The following is a 24080-nucleotide window of genomic DNA, read 5'->3' on the forward strand; positions in this document are numbered from 1 at the left end:
CAAATCAAGAACAGGCGCAAGACTAAGGCCATCAGGAAAGGATGAACATCACTGAATGAGCAAAATTCGGCACCGTCATTGGATGGGGAGGATACGAGCCACATTCTGACATAAAGATACCCCTACCCACAGTAACATTCAGACATAAAGATACCCTTACTCCCAGTCACACTGCGACATAAGGATACACTAACCACAGTCACATTGTTACAAAAAGACCCCCAATCACATTGTGACACGAAGATACAATAACCCCAGACGTATTGTTACACAAAGATACACTAACCCCCCAGTTACATTGTTACACAAAGAGACAATAACCCTAAACACATTGTGACATAAAGATACATTAACCCCGTCACATTGTTACAAAAAGATACATGAAAACCAATCACATTATGACATAAAGATACACTAACCCCAATCACATTGTTACACAAAGATACAATAACCCCAAGCACATTGTGACATAAAGATACACTAACCCCAGTCACATTGTTACATAAAGATACGCTAACCCTATGCAATTCAGAGAGTGTCCTGTAGGATACGATAAGTCCCCTCCCTCTGACTTTCACTTGGAATGGGTGGGAGGAGCGCTTGACGTGACTGTGCCTGCAGTCAAGGGAAACAGTCCGGATTCAGACATTTTTTTTTCCCCTTTCCTCAAATGCAGTTCGCTTCTCTGCTACAGATTGAGTTGCAGCGAGGGACCTTGGGAAACTGGAGCAGGATGAGAGATTGCAGGGGAGCCGGACACAAGGCTAGCCAGTGAGGAAGTGCTCCCAATACCAACACCATCTCCTCACCCCCCTACTACTTTCCTCTCACTCCCCCAACAGCACGCCACAGGCTCGGAGTCGCTTTCTGGGCTGCAACCTTCGCTTTTACAACTATATCGGGAAGCTTTTAAAAAGAGAACGACTCACAATGGAACTGAGTAAATAAGCTGAGCGATTCAGGAAAGGAGCAGCGTTGGGTAGTGTTTGTTTCTGCCTCTGCTCTCTATTCCCACCCCTCCAGACACAAGGCAAGGAGAAGGAGGTGGTGGATTATTTTAAAATATATGTATATATTTTTTTCAAGCGATTTCAAAGCGTGAACCTAACACCAGAGTGTGACTTGGAGAGATTCCCGGATATCTCTCTCTCTCTGTCACACATACACACATACACACCTCCCAGAAAGCTGTGACCGAGCGAGTGAGGGAAGAGTAAGCAGCCTCCGGGACTGACGAGCGGGGCTACTGCTGCGAACTGGAGCCGAAGGACAGGATGTCATCTCAAGCAAAATTCAAAAAGGACAAAGAAATCACCACGGAATACGAGACCCAGGTCAAAGGTCGGTTCCCCCCTTTTCTCTGTTTATTTTTTTTGCACCGTGTAATGGGGTTGGGACCCCTCCTCTCCGGGTGTATAATCTGGGTTATTACACAGCCCACATGGAAATAGGTGTTCTCCTGGTTAAATGGGGATTCTGCAGCTGCCGGAACAGTTGGATGTGGGTTTGGGGTATTTTCCTTTTTTGGGGAGGGGGGAAAAATAAGGGGAGGCGGGGGGAGGGGAGGGTACAGTTTCAGAACTGCATTGCAGTGTGGTGGAGAGCTGGAAGCGGTGGCTCGGGCAATCTCAGCACATTGTGCTGATGATCACACCCGCGATCCTGTTCAGAGCCGGGACGCTTTGCCCGGTGCTCAGCCTACCCACTCCCCGTGTTGGAGCCTCCCTCCTCCCTTATTTTATTGACAAATTAGCTCGTTCAGCCAAAAGGGACTCTCTCTCTTGCTTTTCAACATCAGTGAGAGATACCCCCACCCTCTTTTATAAAACTATATATTAATCAGAATGGGTTGAGTTATTAAGGGGTGAGGTGGGGGAGATTGGTAAAACCCTGTCTCCCCCCCCCCCCCCCCCCATCCCAACTGTAGCCAGTGTTGTTGCCCACATCCTCTCTCTTCTCTCCCCACCCCCTTCACTTTCAAATTCTCTTCCCCCCCGGGTACAGAAGGGACTGACAGGTTCCCAACTCCAAGCGTTGGTCGAATTATCTGGGTCCCTTTCATTGCTTTGGGGTTGACTCTTGGTTAATATCGCTGGAAATTTCTCATGGTTTATTTCCCTTCGCCTGCTCATCTTTTCTGTTTTACTTGGGATGGAAGAGAAGGGAAGATAGCTATGCCTCTGGGTTAATACCGTGTGTGGGTCATTAACCTCTTGTTTCTGCCTTAGTCACCTCCCTTCGTTCGCCCGACTGCATTTGTCTCCATTTTTAACATTAAGTAAAATGATGTTTTGAAGTGTGTTTGGGGGGTGTATTAATCCCTTCCAAACAGTAATGTATCTTAACCCCTGTCAATAGGGTTTAACTGCCAGCTCAGCACTCAGTGGTTTCAAAGTAACTTGTATTGGTTCTGTTTGCTGGCCTCTGTAGTGAAGGTTTTAACCCAGCAGATTTAATTTTTTTGATTGTGTTAGGAATAAGGTGGAGGTTGCTTGGTGGGAATTGGTATTTACAATTCCAGTTAGTATGGCAGGACCCTGAGAGGGAAAGGAGGGGTCGCTCTCTTTTCACCCCACCCCCTCTCCTGCACCTGGGGCTCACTGACTTTCCAGGAAACGGGAAAAGGATGGAGAGGCTGGCTGGGCCAATGTCAGACCCAGCACAGAGTCCTGGCTGGGACACCCACAGTGACTGGGGGTACTGGGTTTGCGTTGCTAAGGCTGCTGTTAGTTTTCTGGCCCCCAGTCTCTGCAGGCTTGGTCCTGACTGGATTGGTTGTTGTTGAAACTTTGGAACTTTTGGGTTGGGAATGGCTTGGTGTGACACTACACCATTCTGTTTTGCATTTACTCTGGCTCGTTTCTTATCTCTCTCTCTGCCACTACCAAGACTAGCTGGGGTTCTGTCTTTACTATCAGAACCATTCAAGTCAGTCATCTTCACATGAGGACCATGATTGTTACCAGTGCTGGTGGGCACCACAGACGAGCACTATCCTGAGACTATTTAGCCTATCTTTCTAACCAACCCATTAAGAGATGTTCTTAACTCACCTCTGAAGCAGGTGGGACTTGAACCCAGGGCTCCCAGCCCAGGAGTAGAGACACTGTCCCAAGAGGGTCCTAGATCTGCTTTTAATCAGATTTTTCTAATCAACCTATTCAAAGATGTTATTACACATTTCAAGGTGGGGCTTGGAGCAGGGCCTCCTGTTCCAGGGTAGGCTCACTATCTTTACACCACAAGAGGGTCTTTGTTTTCTATTATTTCAGCGCAAACCTCTGACCATTGGACCAGGAAGTCTCACCCAACCTCATTCACCCTTCCAATGCAATTGGTTAACACTCAATGATGGACAGAACCCTCTGCTGGCGAGGATCATAGGGCCCAGTTATCTATCATCACCATCCAGGAACTATGTCTTTCCCATTGTAACCCAATTCAGTATCACCAGTGGAATAGAGCTGTTGGTTTTTATATATTTAATGATTGAGGAACCTTTTTTTAATGGTGTCATTTGGCCCCATCATTATTACCACCTAATTCAACCTCTGTTATTTTGCCTGACTCCATCTCACCTCAGTTCGCATGTTACTAAAGACATCATCCCTTCCTTTCTTTCAATTTCACTATATTTAACTTTGTCCTTCCTCATATCCTACACTCTTTAAACTCGAGACCCACCCAAATCTCTGCTCCTATCCTACCTTGTGTCAAATTCTCTTTCCCCATCGTCACCCCTATGCTCACTGATCTATCTTGGTTTCTGGTTAATTAGCATCCAAGGAACAGGAAGTTCGACGTTTCGGGCCAGACCCCTTCATCAGGAATGACGATGATGAAGGGCTCTGGCCCGAAACGTCGAATTTCCTGTTCCTTGGATGCTGCCTAACCTGCTGTGCTTTAACCAGCAACACATTTTCAACTCTGATCTCCAGCATCTGCAGACCTCACTTTTTACTCTTCTGGTTAATTAGCACTTCAATTTTTACAAAAATATTCAAACTTCTCATCAAATTTCTTTATGGCCTCACCTTCTTATTGCTGTAATATCCTCCAATGTATTTGCATTTTACTCCAAGCCTCCTTGATCTTCCCTAACTTCAGTGACTCAACCATTCTTCCCTTCTGTTTCCTGGGGCCTTAACTCTGGACTTACCTCCCTAAATATCTTCTCTTCTACATCCATTTCTTCTTTTTAAAATCTATCTCTTTGATCAAGCTTTTTGGTCTCTTCCCTAATATATTTCCTCAGTGTTATATTTTGCTTAATAATGTTTCTGTGAAGTGTCCTGGGGCACTATACTAGAAATATTTTTATATAAAGAAACACATTGTTAGAAGGGATCCAAAACTATAAATACACAAGATAGCAAAAAAAGGAGATAATTGACAAATTTAGAGGATAAAATCCTAAGATTCCATGGATACCATCCATTTATTAAGTTTTATATGAGAGATAAGAGATACGTTTGCAAAAATATAAATTTTCACTTCAAAAGGCAGCATACACAGATAGTAACTTTAAAGAGCTATAGATCAGTGAGATTAATAACAATGATAGGAAGGATAATGGAATCTTCACTCTATTACATGCTTTGATTCCTAGACAACTGTCTACCAAATCATTGAGTTATTGGCACAGATCTCAAAAGAACATTTCAGTGCTTGAGAAATCTTTTACCTTTTCAGCTACTGCTCGAAAGAATTCGGTAAGAGTAGACTCAGGTAATGTTGTAGATGTAATATATTTGGATTTCCAAGCTCCCTTGTACAAGCTTCTGAATAGTAGGGAAATTGTGTATACTGTGTCTGGATGAGTAGCAGAATGGATAGCAAGCTGATGATCATGTACAAAGGAGATTAGAGGTTAAGGAAGGTTACTGAGATTGACAAAAGATGAGTGGTGGTATTCCAAGGATTGGTGATGGGAATTGTAGTTGAATGACAGCACTCGCACAGTTTCAAAAACAAACACATTGGGATTCATTTCAGAAGAAATAGTCTCTGCTTTTCAATTTTATGTGTCCAGAGTTTTGGTTAGACTGTGGTCTGATCCTTACAATGTGATAGATATAGAGGCATTGGAAAATGCAGATAAATATAGAAAGATGATGTCAAGACTGAGGTCAAAAATGATTGACCACACTTGGATTCTCTTCTCTGAGGAAGAGAAGACTAGTGCATTACTTGATTATATACCTTTTTACAGTTGCAAGAAAGTCTGAGAGGATAAGCTCAGAAGATGTTTCCACTCGTGAAAATCAAACAAGATTGTAAATATAAGATAGTCGCTGATTAAAACAACTGGAGAAGTCAGTTGCTAGAGTGTAGTGCTCCAGTGCTGTATTGAGTAGTTGAAGTGAATGTTGTGGATGTAGTAGGGGAAAAATTGGATAAACACAAAAGAGAAACCAGGATAAGATTGCATTGTTCAGATGCTGGTATGGACTGTTGGGCTGAATGGCCTTTTCCTGTTGTGCGTTCTATTTCATTCTATGCACCCATCAATAAACAGTGAATACTACTATATGAAGGGTGGCATTATACAGTTCACTCTTCAAGTTAAACATTCACATTGCTAAAAATCTCAATTTTTCTTTCTAATTTATCAGCTGTTAGTTTTTTTTGTGAATGAAATGGTTCAAGCTCAACATGAGCTGTGAATAAGGCCAACCAACTCTGGGAAAGCAAGCCAGATTGTTGGCTGTGGCAAGTAATCACAAACTGAGGCACCCCATTTCAACAGTGAGCAATTGCTCTTTGTATTAGCATTTGACATTGCTGATGCTCAATACTGTCCTGTTCTTATTCTGAATTTTGGCTGTTTTCATGGCTAAAAGCTAACCGTACCTTGGGAATAACTATGAAACCTCATCACTAATTGTATATCTCAGTTGGAGCAGTTCACTTGGAAACTACAATGGCAAAAATGAAACCTAAGTAAGCTGAAAAATCAGTCTTGTTCCTCCAAAAGTCAGTTTAATGTGTAATCAGTTTATATCAATAAACAGTTTAATGTCCTGGTGAAAGTTAAAAATGCATTACTTAATGGGTGGCACGGTGGTTCAGTGGATAGCACTGTTGCCTCACAGCACCAGTGATCCGGGTTTGATTCCTGCCTCAGGTGGCTGACTGTGTGGAGTTTGCACATTCTCCCCATGTCTGCGTGGATTTCCTCCAGTGCTCCGATTTCCTCCCACAATCCAAAGATGTGCAGGCTAGGTGAATTGGCCATGCTAAATTGCCTATTGTATTAGGTGCATTAGTCAAGGGTAAATATAGGGTAGGGGAATGGGTCAGGGTGGGTTGCTCTTCAGTGGGTCGGTGTTAGGCTGAAGGTCTTGTTTCCATACTGTAGGGTATCTTATCTAATCAACTGTTATAGAACATAGAACATAGAACATAGAAGGATACAGCGCAGTACAGGCCCTTCGGCCCTCGATGTTGCGCCGACCGAATCCTACCTAACCTATACTAGCCCAATAACTTCCAAATGCCTATCCAATGCCCGCTTAAATGACCATAAAGAAGGAGAGTTCACCACTGATACGGGCAGGGCATTCCATGAACTCACAACCCGCTGTGTGAAGAATCTACCCCTAACATCTGTCCTATACCTACCACCCCTTAATTTAAAGCTATGTCCCCTAGTAACACCTGACTCCATTAGCGGTAAAAGGTTCTTAGTATCTACCCTATCTAAACCCCTAATCATCTTATACACTTCTATCAGATCTCCCCTAAACCTTCTCTTCTCCAATGAGAACAGCCCCAAGTGCCTCAGCCTTTCCTCATAAGATTTTCCTACCATTCCAGGCAACATCCTGGTAAACCTCCTCTGCACTCGTTCTAAAGCTTCCACATCCTTCCTATAGTATGGCGACCAAAACTGCACACAATACTCCAGATGAGGCCGCACCAGAGTCTTATACAACTGCAACATGACCTCAGGACTCCGGAACTCAATTCCTCTGCCAATAAAGCCCAGTACACCATATGCCTTCCTCACAGCACTATTTACCTGGGTGGCAACTTTCAGAGATCTGTGTACATGGACACCAAGATCCCTCTGCTCATCCACACTACCAAGTAGCCTACCATTAGCCCAGTAATCCATCATCTTGTTATTCCTACCAAAGTGAACGACTTCGCACTTAGCTACATTGAATTCCATTTGCCACATTTCCGCCCAGCTCTGCAACTTATCTATATCCCGCTGTAACCTACCACTTCCTTCCTCACTATCCACAACTCCACCGACTTTTGTGTCATCCGCAAACTTGCTTACCCAGCTTTCAAGTCCTTCCTCTAGATCATTTATAAAGATAACAAAAAGCAATGGTCCCAAAACAGATCCTTGTGGTACACCGCTAGTAACTGCGCTCCAAGATGAACATAATCCATCAACTACTACCCTCTGTCTCCTTCCAGCCAGCCAATTCCTAATCCAAACCTCTAATGTATCCTCAATGCCATACCTCCGAAGTTTTAGCATTAGCTATAATTAGTTAGTTATAGCATTAGTTATAATTGGGCAAGCGCAACAAGATCAAATTTGTGATAGACAAGAAAAAAAATCTGATTTCATTGTTTAGCCTGAACTACAGTATGGCTTTTTCTGATGACTTTAGAAAGTATTCCATAGTATTTGGAGTATATGCTGCACCATCAAAGGTTTGTGGTTTACTGTGATGCCTACAATCCTTCCCTAATGGATTGGAGTGAACTAGATGGAGTTTTAACAACTAATGAGTTCCATAGTCACCGCTATGGAGACTGGCTTAAAACTCCATCAGCATCCATGGTGGGTTTGAACTGGTGCCCACAGAACATTTGGTTGAGTTGGTCTATCACTATTCAGTCACAACTCTACTACCTCCACCTTTAAACTGTGCAATTTGCCTGCTGTGTTCCTGTCATTATGATAGTGCCCTCATTCCAAAAGCATTTCATTTAGTTGTAAAACACTTGGTGTTGCATTTGTATAACATGTTTTTTAAACAAACTTTCTTCTTTCATTCTTGTCCTCCTTACCTCTTGCAATTACCTCATTTTATATTACTCAAGCAGGGCTCTTAGTGCAACAGTACCTGTGGAAGCTTATTGTCATGAGAGTCTGTCATAAAGAGTGACAGAGAGAAACCCAACTTGTACCTCTGAAGTGTACAGCATCTTTCGCAACCTCAGGGTGTGGAAAAGCACTTTCCAACCTCTCAAATATGGCTCAAGCATGCTCACTGTTGTAGTGTGGGAAATACAGCAGACAGTTTGCATGCAGTAATCTCCCTAAACCGTGTCTAAATGATCTCTAATGGGCATAAGAAATGTGAGTGAGTGTCATTTGGCTCTCTCTGTGTTGCACCTGAGGCAGAATGCCTGGATTCAAGTCCTACCTACTCAAGAGGTGTGTAATAACATCTCTGAACAGGTTGATGTTAGGTAATATTTAAAACAAAGTTTCATCGAGAACGTGTGTTTTTTCTCTCTCTCTCTCTCTCTCCTCCAATGAAGTCACTGTTAAAATATCCCTTCATCCTCTGAGAATCTAAAATGAAAGGCAATGCTTCAGTGTGTAAGATGCTGCATTTTGGAAAGGCAAATCAGGGCAGGACTTAATGAGTGTGGTGCTAGAAAAGCACAGCAAGTCAGGCAGCATCCGAGGAGCTGGGGAATTGACATTGCTGGCATACACCCTTCATCAGGAATGCCTCAAATGTTGATTTTCCAGCTCCTCAGATGCTGCCTGATCTGTGTTTTTCCAGCACTGCACTTTCGACTCTAATCTCCAGCATCTGCAGTCCTCACTTTCTCCTTATACACTTCATGTAATGTCCTATAGTACAGGTTCATAGTTCCTTGAAAGTGGAGTTGCAGATAGACAGGATAGTGGAAGTGGTGTTTTGTCTGTTTGCCTTTATTTGTCAGTGCATTGAGTATAGGAGTTGGGAGGTGATATTACAGTTGTAGAGGACATTAGTTAGGCCACTTTTTTGAATACTGTGTTCAATTCTCTGCTCCCTGCTATAGGAAAGATGTTGTGAAACTGTAGGGAGAGGCTGAATAGGCTGGGGCTATTTTCCCTGGAGCATTGGAGGGTGAGGGGGTGACCTTGTAGAGATTTATGACATCATGATGGCATGGATAAGGTGAATAGTCAAGATGTTTTCCCCAGAGATAAGAAGTCCAAAGCTAGAGGGGATCGGTTTAAGTTGAGAGGGGAAGATATAAAAGAGATCTAAGGGGCAACCTTTTCACACAGAGGATGGTGCAAGTGTGGAATGAGCTGCTCAAGCAAGTGATGGAGGCTGATACAATTACATCTTTTAAAAGACATGTGGATGGGTATATGAGTAGGAAGGGTTTAGAGTGATATGGGCCAAGTGCTGGCAAATGGGGCTAGATTAATTTAGGATATCTGGTTGACATGGACTAGTTGGACCGAAAAGTCTGTTTCTGTGCTGTATAACTCTGACTCTATATACATTGCTGAAAAGCCTTAGTTTAAAAAAAAGCCAAATCTAAGAAGGGTGATTTAGGAGACCAAGTTAAAATTAAAAATGAAGTAATTGCAAGATGTTAAGGAGGACAAGAAGAATGAAAGAAGAAAGTTTGTTTGAAAAAATGTGTTATACAAATGCAACACCAAGTGTTTTACAACTAATGAAATGCTTTTGGAATGAGGGCACTATCATAATGACAGGAACACAGCAGGCAAGTTGCACAGTTTAAAGGTGGAGGTAGTAGAGTTGTGACTGGATAGTGATAGACCAACTCAACCAAATGTTCTGTGGGCACCAGTTCAAACCCACCATGGATGCTGATGGAGTTTTAAGCCAGTCTCCATAGCGGTGACTATGGAACTCATTAGTTGTTAAAACTCCATCTAGTTTACTCTAATCCATTAGAAAAGGCAATCTACCATCCTGCCTGGTCTGACCTACGTGTGAGTCCAAGACCCATAACAATGTGATCAACTTGAAATACCCTCACAGAACACTCAGTCCAAGGAATCAGCAGCAACTTACTAGCCTTGCCAGTATCCTATAAAATAATTTTTAAAAACACACACAGTCCCAGAAACTGCTATGAGAAATAACCAGGTATTCTCAGTGCTAATGGTTTCAGGATAAATATCAGACTAGGCAATGGGGAGAACTCCTGTTGTGCTTAATCTAAAGGATGCCCTTGGCCTTGGTCTCAGAGGACAAACTGGGTCTTTTTCAATATCCCTTCTGAGAAATATTATCTCTGACAGCTCAGCATTCCCTTTAATACTGACTGTAGCTAAAGTCTCATTTTATTTTATTCAAACCTTTTGTTGGCTCAAGTGACACTTTCTGCCTCTGTGCAGAGGACTACCAATAAGCAACTCGGATTCTCTCTTAAAATCCTTTTAATAACATGCCTTGGAGTGCGTTAGAGGATGCAGAAAAGATTTGCAAGAACGTTGCTGGGTTTGAAGAGTTTGAGCTATTGGGAAAGGCTGAATAGGCTGGGGTTGGAGCGTCAGAGGCTGAAGGTTGACCATATGGAGGTTAATAAAATCACGCAGGGCCTGGATAGGGTGAATAGCCAAGGTCTTTTTCTCAGGGTAGGGGAGACCAAAACTGGAAAGCATAGGTTTAAGGTGAAAGGGGAAAGATTTAAAAGGGACCTAAAGGCCAACCTTTTCATGCAGAGGGTGGTACGAGTATGGAATGAGTTGCCAGAGGAAGCGGTGGAGGCTGGTACAATTACAGCATTTAAAAGGCATCTGGATGGGTATCTGAATAGGAAGGGTTTAGAGGGATATGGGCCAAATGGCGGCAAATGGGACTAGATTAGTTTAGGATATCTGGTTCGCATAAGTTAGTTAGACTGAACGGTCTGTTTGCTATACAAACTCTATGGATTTGTATTGAAGGAGAGTTAGTATTCGGAGTATTAGGAGGAAGCCCTGTTGTCTCTGAACAGATAGATTTAGGTGTCAGGCTAACAACTTGCCCAAGTGACCGCCTCTCTGATAGCGGAGATGTGGTATTGCACCTTGGATTGTCTTCTCCAATCCACCATTGAATGGTGCAGGAAGAACCAAATTTTGACAGATTATGTCTGCTCTGCCACTGTAACATTGCTGGTGAAGATCTAGCCGGAGAGATGGTCAGGGAAAGTGAGTGAGGGAGGGAAGTGGGGAACAGCTCAAGGGAAATCAGGAAATTCGGGCTTGTGTGGTATTGAGGAAATGCAGAGGATGTGGAGACAGTGGTATTTTGGAGGAAATGCTGTAATGTATATTGATTTCCACATAAGGATGCAAGGGAGCTGGAGTGTGTCAAATTGCTGTTTGGAAGGAGATGGGGAAAAATAGTTCAGAAGAGCATTCCACTCAATTATATCAGCATATGTATTTTGTTTGTTATCTCCAAGCTAACTGACCAGATTCCTGGAGTCTGGATTCTGAAGGTGGTGGCACTGAGTGGGTTCCTCAGTTGCTGACTTTTATGATAGGTACTTTGTCCGGTCTTGAGCTGCTGCATGGAGTGGACTGTTTTCAACCTCCCATATCCTGTAAGAAATTAGGCTTGTTTTCTGTAGGTGCAGATTCAAGGAAATGCTCTTGGGGTCATGAGCAGGGATCCAATTTGGGATGAATTCTGTCAAGGAATTCAAAATGAGGCAGTGGAAATTTTTCATGTTTTCTACATCCAGTAAAGGTGCATTTCCATTGAGTGCACCAAATGTTCTGTGGACAAGGGTTTAAATCCCTTGCAGATAAAGTTTTGAATTTGATAAAAATCTAGAGTAAAAAAGCTAATGTTGACCACATAACAACAAATGCTGATTGTTCTGAAAATCCAATTGGTTCATTAATGACTTTTTTAAAGGAAGCCTATCTGCCACACTTACTTGCTCTGGCCTATATGTCATGCCAGACTCTCAACAACGTGACTGACTCTGAATTGCATCCTGAGCAATTGGTCATAGAGATGTACAGCATGGAAACTGACCATTTGGTCCAACCCGTCCATGCTGACCAGATATCTCAACCCAACTAGTCCCACTTGCCAGCACCCGACCCATATCCCTCCAAACCCTTCCTATTCATATACCCATCCAAATGCCTTTTAAATGTTGCAACTGTACCAGCCTCCTCCACCTTCTCTGGCAGCTCATTCCATACACGTACCACCCTCTGCGTGAAAAGTTGCCCCTTAGGTCTCTTTTATATCTTTCCCCTCTCGCCCTAAGCATATGCCCTCTAGTTCTGGACTCCCCCACCCCAGACTTTGTCTATTTATCCTATCCATGCTGGTTCCTCTACTTTTCGTCATTTATATAATGATTTGGATGTGAACAATTAGAGATGAACAATAAATAGCAGCCTACCCAGCGGTGTCCACAACTTATGAACAATTTTTTAAAAATAACAATTCTGAAAGCTGGTATGGTGCAGATTGGATTTGGAGTGAAATTTCTCTTTCATTCTACACTGTTTCCATCAAACTCTTCCAGGGCAGGTACAGCATGAGTTATATGCTCTCGTAATGCCTCATGAATGTAATTAAGTAACATTTGTTGAAGACTGCTCCCTACAGCACCAAAATGACACTCTTATTTCTGCATCAGATTTGGCCTGAGGGAGACTGCAAGTCAATGCAGAATTAGGGACAGTGTGTTGTGCTGTGCTGTGCTGTGGTTTAATGACTGTGAAAAGAGCTGAGATTGCCCCGACAACACTTAGAATCATTGTATCCCTGGTATTTATTATCCATCTCTTGCCCAAGAGGCAATTAAGAGTTAGCCACATTGTTGAGAGTCTGCCATTACATGAAGGTGAGACCAAGCAGTGTGGAAGCAGGCCACTTGGCCCATTGAGTTCACACTGACCCTCCAAAGAGCATCTGACCCAGAACAAACCCTCTACCCTGTTAGCATAACCCACAATTTCCATGGTGGATCCACCTAGCCTGCACATCCCTGGGCTCTAAGGACAAATTAAATGGCCAACCTACTTAAACTACACACCTTTGAATTGTATTAGGAAACAGGAGCACCTGCAGGAAACCCTCGCAGACACGGGGAGAACGTGCAAACTCCACACAGACAATCACCCGAGGGTGAAATCCAACCCTGGTCCCTGGCACTGAGCCAACAGTGCTAGCCACTATACCATCCACCTCTTCATGTAGAGACTGGAAACACCATTGAGCTGAGTGACTTATTGACCAGTAGGGGGAGAGAGGTGGGTGGTGGTGGTAGGGGATCCTTGAAAGGGCTGAAAATAAGTCTTTGCTAATTCAACTAAAAGTAAAATTCTGGTAATAGATTTTTTTTATCCCTCTGGACTGTGCATAAAGTCTTTAACAAAAAAGTCTTGAGAGGGCTTCTTTTAGTGTTTTTTTTAATGATGCTGGGAATTATCATCATACAGAATTACATAATGCTTCAACAGCCAGTTAAATACTTCTCCCTCAACAGATTCCTCCCTTGTCCCTCAACATCAATCAACAGATTCAAGAAAAAAAAAGATATGTTTCTGATGAAAAGTGGAATAAAGGGCTATGGGGAGCAGACAGGAAAGTGGAGTTTAAACTTGGGTAAGATCAGCCATGATCATGTTAAATGGTGAGTGGGCTCAGAGGGCGGAATTGTCTACTTGCACTCTTATTTCCTATGTTCCCCGCTTGACACACTCTGGAAAGTTTATCGAAATGCTTATTTTTCCTTTTAAGGGATATTGTGACTCTGCTGTGTGACATTTCATTGTAGTTGTATTTTAGTAGTTATGTGCAGTATTTGGTAGTAGGCCAGTCAGTCCAGCAGGCCTGCACCTGTGTTTATGGTCTACACAGGTCTCCTTTCAACCTAATTCTTCTAACTTCATCACTGTTGCAATTCTTGTCACACTCCAATATTTAACTAACTTTATTCCCCCCCACTAAATGCTTTAATATGAGTCACGCAACTCCTCCATGTGGCATTACAAGCTCCAAATTTTCTGCACACAGTCATAAGGAAGAGAGAACGGGACTTTCTCGTACCATTTTTTTGAAATGAATTGCTTTTTTTAAAAAATTTGTTCACTCTATGTGGGTATCACTAGCTAAGTTGTTGTAAAAACAAATGTAGGAAAGAGGCCATAGATGTGTACATAGTGATGTTAGAAAGGGTGTTTCAGTATATTCAACCAGCAACGATGAAGAGATGGGGCTATAGTTCCAACGTCAGGATGGTGTGTGGTTTGAGGATGAACTTTCAGATGGTGGCTTCTTGCCCTTGTCCTTCAAGACTGTCACAGCCATCAGTTTGACCAGCGCTGTTGAAAAGTTATCACTGCCTATTGTAGATATATGCTGCTGCAAACGTTGATGAAGGCAGTGGATGTGGTTCCAACCAAGTGAGCTGCTTTGTCCTGAATGGTGTCTAGCTTCTTGTGTTGTTGGTGCAGCAGCCCATGGGGTGTAGGGTGACCCATAATAGGATTGGTGATCCAGCAAAACAGCAATGTGTTTCCAAAGATGGTGATGGCTTGGAGGGGAACTTCCATGTGGTAGTGTTCTCATGCATCTGCTGCTCTTGTCCTTCTAGATGGCATTGATCACATATTTGGAAGGTGTTGTCAAAAGAGTCTTGCTGAGTTACCTGCAATGCCTTTCACTGTGCAACACTACTGTAGGAAGTGAATATTGAAGCTGTTGGATGAGGTGCCAATCAAGTAGACTGCTTTGTCGTGGATGGTGCTGAGCTGCTTGTGTTGTTGGAACTGCACCCATCACATTCCTGACTTGTGGATAGTGGACAGGCTTTGGTGGATCAGGATGTGAGTTACCTTCCACAATTGCGAAGTTTTCGCATGATTCTCTAAGTAGTGTACCCATATGGTGGGTCCAGTTCAGTTTCTGGTCAATGGTGTTTCCCACCCCCCCCCCCCCCAAAAAAAGTTGTCAATTAATAGGGTGGTTCACTAATGCTAATAGCATTGAACGTCAAGGCACGATGGTCACTCTTTCTCATATACATGGCACCTATAGGGTGAATGAGCGTGATCTGGCTTAGAGAAGATGGGGATCATGAAGAGTGCCTGGAGGACATGTATTGCTATTGTGTTGGTATGGACACTTACTAGGGCCATGTTGGAGTGTAGGAGGTCATAAACTGGTATGAAAGGGACATGGAACAGCATTTGAACTTGCCTTTCACAAGGTTCACTACTTCCGAGGGTCACTATTTATGGCGAATCTGGCCTGGACAGACAACATCTAAAGAAGATGGTCATGCTGACAGATCAGAAACCTTTTTTTTAACTTCCAATTCTAAATGCCTCCTTTTTTTAAAAAAAGGAAGCAAGATCTGCTACAGTTCACGGATGTAAGTTCACTGGCAAAACTCTGTGGGGGATTCATTGAATGCGGCACCTGTAAATGTCAAGAAAACACAGCAGAGAGGGAGATGTAGCAGGATGAGATAATGAGAGGGCTGACTGCCTTTCCTGCTCTTAGCAGAAAGTCACTTCTTGCAGATGTTTTGATTTCCCCTTCCGGGAGTGTACAGGAAACATAGAACATTACAGCTCAGTTCAGGTCCTTTGGCCCTTGATGATTTCACAGGTTGGTGCAACAATCTGAAGCCCATCTAACCTACACTATTCTGTTTTTGTCCATATGCCTATCCAGTGACCATTTAAATGCTCTTAAAGTTGGTAAGTCTACTACTGTTGCAGGCAGTGCGTTCCTTGCCCCTACTACTCCTGAGTAACGAAACTACCTCTGACATCTGTCCTATATCTATCACGCCTCAATAGGAGTTGAAAACTGACTGCAGCTTTGGTCTGTGAGGGCTAGTGAATGCAGATGTGTTAAGTAAACTGAGGTGATCAGCTGGCTTCAAGTGCTAGTATGATGTCAGGGTCGCAGTTGAAGAGCCACCCACTAATCACCTCTGCTTTGCAGGTGAAAGGAGTCTTTAACTCTGAGTGCTGGCAACCAACTAACCAGGAAGGCATCCTGAAGGAAACAAGACAAGAAGTATTCTCTCAGCCTGAGTGCTGCTGAGCAGAGCTGTTAAAGGAAACAGGATAACAGGATTTTGATTAACCAGTTTGTCAACTTGAGCAAGTCTAGTTAAATTGGTTCCTATTCAATGCATAAGTTCATTTTAAGATTTCTACAAGGAAGGGATCATTTTTACATTAACCCAGGGGGCAGATGAATGAAAAAGGAGTTCATCCTTCACCCTGGAACTTAACAATTTGGGGTATCCTGTATAGAGTCATAATAACATGAGGAAACATGCTGAGGTCTGGTCTTAATGGGGGTGGCAGTCTCACAATGGAGCTCGACAGGATGGCAATAAAGGAGTGTGGGAGGAGTATATCTGCACCCTTATTCTAGAGCCCATAAAACTAGGAGCACTGGAAATGCGGTTAGCAATCTGACTTGAATCCTTTTTTTTTAAATGGCTCCGGTGTTATTCAGACTCTGAAAAACTGGGTCATTTACTTAGGATTCTTAGTTTTGGACGCCTCACAAGTTAAAATATTTCCTCTCCTTTTGACCCTATCGAGCTCTTCCTTAATTTTCAAGACGTCCGTCCATCCAGCCCATCCCAAATTTCTCTCATCCAGTGTAAATGGATACTTGTTCTTCCTCCTCTCAAACTCTTGACAGGTCACCTTTACTCTTCAGTCATTTTGTATCTTGGATCTTGAACCACGAGGCACAGTTTGTGCACTTCAAGTGGTCCCTCTCAGTCTGAGGGCATTTTCTCAGCATGCAAAATCATTGCATACTTTCCGGAAAGTAGGAGATTGCTCTATGCGGGTGACAGTGTTTTGGCAAACCGGTTGTCCATTTCCTGTGAAGCTCCCTGTAGAGGAAGAGCACATTGAAGGTAAAAGTGCAGTTGGCAGAGCTGGATTACAGAGCGACTGAGTGAATGGATAAAACTATGTGCATTGAGAGTGTGAGGGAATGAATTAAAGCCAGTTTAATTCCATATGCACGAAGCAACTTGGAGCAGTTTCTAACTTCTATATTGTAGCAGTCCAGGACAGTCTTACCTCCTATTTAAAACCCAGTGATGTCCCTATCCCACCAGTGTATGGTGAAGCAGTGTAGAGGTAGTTTTGCGTTCCATTTACTTTCAGTTTAAAAGAGTAGAGGGAGCTTTACTTTAAATTTGAAATGCAGAGGTTGCTTTACTCTCATCTAACCTTAATCTGGGGGTGTTTGATTGGGTAGTGTAGAGAGAGAGATTGCTATCAACCTAAGTAGTAGAGGAAGCCTCACTCTGTACCTAACCCAGTGCTGTCCCTGTCCTGGGAGTGTTTGATGTTGATGGCCTGGGATGTTAAGATGCCTCTGTTTTGATGGGGAGCCAGCCCTCCAGAGTGTCAACGTTTCCCATGATGTGACTTGTGTCTCTGTCTCTACCGAAAGGAGCAGTATGAGATGATGAGTTGCAGAGTATGTTGAAAGGGGAGGTGATACGTGAAGGATGTCTGGTAATGTTGGAAACCAGTTTACTTTGGTTAAAGATAACACAATGTCAGTGTTCTGTGATAATTTGTACTCATTAGTGAGAGATGTCTTGTATTAATGCTGATGCTCTGATCCTTATGCAGGGCTTGTGTGGGTGTACATATTCATGGGTGTTACACCACATGCTTTTCCCAATGTCACACTCTGATCATTTTTATTTCGTCCATGTCCAATTTTTTTTAATCTACTTTAATGAAAGTCATACACTTTTGACATTTTTATACTTTTGGAAACCTCTATCAGAATAACAATTCAATCCTGAGGGTTTGATAATCTCACCTTTCAGTCAAAGAATATTCCAGCACTGAAACACTTCTCTGCATATCAACACTGTGCCAGTACTTTTCTTCACACAAACCTCCTTATCTAATCCCACTCTCCTCGCTGCCAAATCCTTCTAGTATTTTTTTGAGCAGCTTTTGAAATTCTTTTTTCAAGATTTTTACAGACTCCTGCTCTGATACTGTTTTGTCGAGAAGTCCCCCTTTTCTAGCTCTTTTGGTTTAAGGATTATTTTGCTGCCCTCTGCTTTAAATCTTCTTGGGATTTGTGCCCTCTTTGTTCTGATAATATCTCAGTGTTAACACTCTCATTCTCCCTTGTTTTCAAGCTCTTGCCACCTCCTCCCCATGCTCTCTCCAACCAACTCTTGTTTCAGAACTCCCAAACATCTCTGCCTTCTGCCCACCGCCCCCCACCGTTGCAAATCAATGGCATGTTGCACGTCTTGGAATTTTGGGCAAAACGCCATTTGCTGCCTTCAACCGTCCAACACCTAAATTCTGTAATCCCTTCCTAATCCTCTCTTTACCTCCCCTTTCACTCTCTTTATTCCCCACACAGAGAGTGATGCATACATGGAACAAACTATCGGAGGAAGTTGTAGAGGCGGGTATGATTACAACATTTACGAGTCATTTGGATAAATACATAGATAGGAAAGGTTGAGAGAGATATGAGCCAAATGTAGGCAAATGGGGCTAGTTCAGTCAGCATGGATGAATTGGGCCAAAGGGCCTGTTTCTGTGCTATGACCATCACTTCTCCTTATGAGATTTAGGATGTGTTTAATAACTTGCTGTGAAGCATCAGGAGACATATTACCATAGGAAGGGCACTGTTATAGATATAAACTATTACACTTGTTTCTTATCTAGCCTGCCCAACTTACCAAGCTGCTGTTACCATTATGTCAACTAGTGCAAGCCAAGTGTCATTACTTAAATCATTATAATCCTCCCCTAACCTTAAAAGATCTCCATTAATTGGGGTGGCACCGTGGCTCAGTGGTTAGCACTGCTGCCCCACAGCACCAGAGACCCAGGTTCAATTCCAGCCTCAGGTGACTGTCTGTGTGGTATTTGCACATTCTCCCTGTGTCTGCGTGGGTTTCCTCCGGGTGCTCCAGTTTCCTCCCATAGTCCAAAGATGTGCAGGTCAGGTGAATCGGCCATGCTAAATTGCCCGTAGTGTTGGGGGCATTAGTCAGAGGGAAATGGGTCTGAGTGGGTTACACTTTGGAGGGTCGGTGTGGACTAGTTGGGCCGAAAGGCCTGTTTCCACACTGTAGGGAATCTAATCTAATTCATCCCTAACATTTTTTCTTTCCAAATGCTTATTCGGCAAATGCTTATTTTCATCCTGAGAACTTGGGCATCATTAGCAAAGCTGATATTTATTGTGCACCTTGATTTGCCCTTGAATGTAATGGTAGTGCTCCTTAAACCACACGATGGTGTGACTGATGAGGACACTTCAGGATCTACAACACTGGAGTCAGTCTAAGAGTGCCAGCTACGAGGACCAGTTGGCGTATGATAAACTGACATTCACTATCGCTGTTCTGCAGTTTCTGGTCAATTTCAGGACTTGCTTGGACACTGGTACCAGGATTGGCACTACAATTCTCTGAACACCTGGATGACTTTATTCCAGGCCAAAGCACTAGTAGCCATGATATGATCACTCTTGGGAACCCTAATCACTATCTAGCCTTGGAAAAGAAATCCAAGATCCCGGAAATACTCAGCCATATCTGTCAGGAAAGTGAGAGGAAACAGCATTAGTGTTTCAGCTCAATAACTCGTAGTTAGAATCCTATCAGCGCCCACTGGTGATCAGGCAAGGATAGGGTAGCATTTGGCTTCCAATGTGACCACAGTTGATTAACTTGCTATTCCCAATGCTGAAGTGGGGCACCTGAGATATGGCAAGAAGGGCAATAGGACTATCGCCCAGAGAGAGGAGCCGCCTTCATTTTGAAGGCTGGGGAGAGAAGTCGCTCTCTATCGTTATTCATGAGGCTGAATGTACTAGACTTTGAATAACATTCAGTTTCTTCAGGATTTGTGCTTATTGCAGAAGTGGACTCAATAAATTTTCCCAAAGACCAAAGCAAGCTGTCTTGCCTCACACTAGCAATCAAGCCCAACTATCCCTGGAGTCCTAATGAAGGTAAACAATTTGATAGAAGTATGCGGAATTCTCTCATTTACCTGTCTTTCACACTCAGGTTGACACACAGCACTGAAACAAGTTTCTGTGCTTAACAAGAATTAGTTTATTGCAAATAAATAGATTCTAGCTATAGGGAAACAGTTAGTAACTGTTGACATACAACTCCTAGATGTGGAGTAGAGGTTCAGCTCGTAAACTCCTCCATCCACGCGTACAGACTGGGAAAATAGATAAGGGTATTATGGGCAGCGATAAAGACTGTAAAGGCAGTTTGCTGGTTCCTATTGGTAGGCTCACTCAGATTGGTCTTTTGGTGCCAGTTCATCTAAAGACTAGGCTTGCACTACTACCTGACCACGCAGCCGTGTGAATAATACTTAGTAATATCCAACATCCAGTTACTTGCTTTTTAAAAAGTGCAGCAACTCCTAGTGTTTAAACAGTTCATTTTCCCATTTCAGCTGACAATTCTAAAATACAGAAAAATAAGAATGTATCGTCTTTACCAAGCAGTAAAGGGGGCTGAGGTGAGACCACATCTGGAGAATCTGTACATTGGTGTTTGAAAAAAGAATCTGACTGTTAGAAAGAGTTCAGAGAAGGTTCGTTTGACTCATTCCCAAGATGAAGGATTTATCCGATGAAGAAATGTTGGGCCTCTATCCATTGAGGAATATGCAGTGAGTCCTAGAATATCCTGAGAGGACTTGACAGGATGTATTCCAATGGAGTGCTTTCCACTGTAGGAGAGACCAGGGATGCAACTTAAAAATAAAGTGGTCTCTCTTTTAAAACCGATTAGTTTCTTTCCCCCTTCTCAAGGAGCAGTTAGTCTGTGGAATTGTCTTCTCTTGAGAACACTGGAGTCTGGATGGTGAAATGTATTCAAAGTTGAGTCTGATTTTTAAATTTTTTTTTGATATGAGGATTATGGGGACAGACGCGAAAGTGGAGTTGACCCCACAACCAGCCTCAGCTGCAATCTCATTGAATGACAGAGCAAACTCAAAAGGCTGAGTGGCCTATTCCTGCTCCTAAAATTCCTGTGATTTGTTTTTATTGTAGTTCGTAACCAAGTGTTGAAAATACTCGACTGCTGAAGCAGCATCTATGGAGGGAAGAGCAAAGAGAATGTTTCAGGCTGTGACTTTTCATTGTCTGATGCTAACGCCCATGACTTGATGCTCTCTCAGTAGCAAGGGTGCTATTATTACTGTTGTACCCTTCTAGAAGGGACACTCCAGATGATGCTTCCATTTCTGACTTCCATCCATTACCTCTGATTTGTATTTCATTTCGGAATTGGGGAACATGGTAAAAAAAAACATGCCTGCCTGAAAAAATTAATTAGCTGTGGCATGTGGTGAAGATTGTACCTGAGTTCTATGAAAACTGGACTTTCACTCAACAACCTTTTATCTTGATCCACGGTAATGATGAAGAGCTTATGCCCGAAATGTCGAATTTCCTGTTCCTTGGATGCTGCCTGACCTGCTGCACTTTTCCAGCAACACATTTTCAGCCACGGTAATACCACACAGTTTTCAAGTGTGTCAGTTGATTAGTTGGTTATCTTGTGCTGGCAAGGGTCCTGCATTTTCTAGGCAAACAATATGCATGAACACACTGAGCTCACTCCTCTTGTCTGAGCAGTCATATGCCTGCCTTTGAAACCAGAGCCGAAAATGATTCGAAGCGAAGTCTGTGGGAGCAGGCTGCTGAATGTTAGAGAAAGCTGCTGGCCAGTCTTAAAGAGACTGCCTCTGCCCTGCAACCATTTGAGAAACAAAGTGATTGCAGGGTGGGGGTAAGTATGAGCTGAGAGTGTAATCTCATGTTTGTGAATTCAGCTGCCTGTGGATCAAACTGTCTAAAAGACCTCAGCGTCCTGATTTTGCATGAATGCTGTGCAGCTGAGCCTCACTTCACGTCTGGCTCAATTGGAGTTGTCTTGACAAAACCACTCCATGTTCTATGTCTGGGAGTAAAAAGTATTTTTGTGCTTCTAATGGAAGCTCTGTCATCTCAAGGCCTCAATTGGCTGGTGTAATAAGCTGAAGGGGCTGTTTTATTCTGTGCTCAGTGTGGCTTTTATGGTCTTTGCTGAGTGGTGTCTTGTTAAGAAGCTTCATACAGTTAAGTCCCATGCTAAAGGGCTGATCACTGCCATGTTCACTGTAATTAAAAGTAAAAACTTAGACTTGTATAGAGACTTTTATAACCTTAAGATATTGCAGAGCAGCATTGAATCAGCTCACTGCTTCGGAATCGAAAGTTCCTTGGTCTAACTTTCACTCGAAGACTTGAGCACGCAGTCCAGGCTGATGCTGCTTATGTCTTCCTCAAGGGCATTTGAGGTCACTGTTTTAAATGGACTTGAGGGATTATATATCACAATTTCGATGAGAAGGATAGGTATTTTCTAACTTCACTGTTCAGACAGGTTTTCTCATACCTCTGGAGCTGGAGGGACTTGAACCTGGCCCTTCTGGATCAGAGATAGGGACACTACCACTGCACCACTTCAGGGTGTCTGCGCCCCTGCTCATTGATGTCCTAACTAATAATTATCTCTCTAAACAACATAATTGGAACAGATGGTTGCATTGCTGTTGTGGGATCTTGCCATGCACCTCTTGGCTGCCCTCTATTCCTTTCTTTCCGACAGTGGCTACACCTTTTTTTTAAAAAGTCTTTCTCTGCATAGTGAAAGGTGTTATTGGAGGGCAAGTTCTTTCATTGAAGTTGCAGGGTAGCTTAACTGGGTGCCATTTTAAAAACAAATAGCTGATCAGATCGTATCTGTTTAAGTTTAATTGGGGCAAGTCTGAAATATGCCTCATCCCGGGGCAGCGGGTGTTTAACTCTGTATGTACCCAATATTATCCTCAACCAATGTTCACCCCACCCCGCAACCACAAAACACACTCCCATGCTATGCATACTACGCCTTGGAATAGCAAGAGATCACTGGATAACAGAAAGCCCAGGAAACCTATCCTTGTCTTCATTAGGGGCGCTGGGGCCAATAGTAACCGCAGGAGGAATCAGTCTGCAAACAGGAACCGTGCTGGCTGACTGGTTTGGGAACATGCTCAGTGGTGCAGCCACAGTCTACTTCTGCTCCTTCCCTTCTGGGCGCCTCAACTTTGGGCTGTCGATGATGTGCACCATCATTCCCGACCCGGTTTAATATTGTGTTTCCGCTGTCTCTGGCTCACTGACTCGGAACTCCCTGACCTAGTTTGGTTTGCAGTTTGCAAGTCAAGTCTATGAGGGGTGAGTAGGATTTCTGACCTACTAACAGAGCGAGCATTACAGTCTCTACAACATCAAATATTAATCTCTCTGCAGCAGTGGGATATCTCCCACTCGCAGGGCTTGCTTTTTAAACACTCTGCACTCAACCCAATTGAAACGCTGAGGCTGAGCCTGGTCCTTCTGTATGACATGAACAAGTATCTAAGAGCAATGCTAACCCTTCTCCATGTTCCTCTTCCATTTCCATTTTGCTAACTTCTCCTCAGCATCTGAGTCTTCCAAGTTGCAGCTACTACACCAGCATCAATAAATGATGAGCTCTTCCTTCCAACCAGCTCTCTCGTGACTGCTTCGGAAGATACAACATAGCTGTCGAGTTAGATTTTTCTAATCCTGTGGTCTCCAGGCCTTTTCCCAACAGGCCCGCCTCCGAGCTTTTTAACCATCTTTAAAGCTCAGCAGCCTGTTTCCTAACACACTCCAGGTTCCTTACACCATCACCTCTGTGTTCTCTCACTGACTCTGACTCGTGCTTGGCCTGATCAAAGGCTTGGTCAACTTTGAGAAAGAAGGGTAGGGTTGTATGTGTTCACAAGAGTTGGTGTTTGCCCAGAGCTATGTTAAAATCTTTGAAGAAAAATCCTTGTAGAGGGAGGAAGAGAGCTTCTTCAAGGAAGGCATCCTTGCAAGAGCTATGTTAAGCCTTGCACAGACTGTTGTTACACTGCCTCTGGGTAGAGAAGTGTGGTGTAGTCTCCAGAAGGGGATGTGTATTTCCTCTCCTCTTGTCATTTAATATGTCCAAGAGTTAAGGTAACCTGCAGTTACTGCGTGATAATG

General features: G+C 43.2%; 1 protein-coding gene across 2 annotated transcripts in view; it reads left to right on the forward strand.

The window, feature by feature from the left end:
- The first annotated feature begins 631 nt into the window (after window positions 1–631).
- Window positions 632–24080, forward strand: part of srgap3 (SLIT-ROBO Rho GTPase activating protein 3) — a 199679-nt gene continuing 176230 nt past the window's right edge. For both annotated transcript variants that reach the window (XM_060835747.1, XM_060835748.1), the window contains exon 1: window positions 632–1341. In XM_060835747.1, coding sequence (XP_060691730.1) covers window positions 1275–1341 — 67 coding nt within the window. In that variant the 5' untranslated portion in view covers window positions 632–1274. The remainder of the gene's footprint in view (window positions 1342–24080) is intronic.

Source organism: Hemiscyllium ocellatum, chromosome 14, assembly GCF_020745735.1.
Source record: "Hemiscyllium ocellatum isolate sHemOce1 chromosome 14, sHemOce1.pat.X.cur, whole genome shotgun sequence".
Taxonomy (NCBI): domain Eukaryota; kingdom Metazoa; phylum Chordata; class Chondrichthyes; order Orectolobiformes; family Hemiscylliidae; genus Hemiscyllium; species Hemiscyllium ocellatum.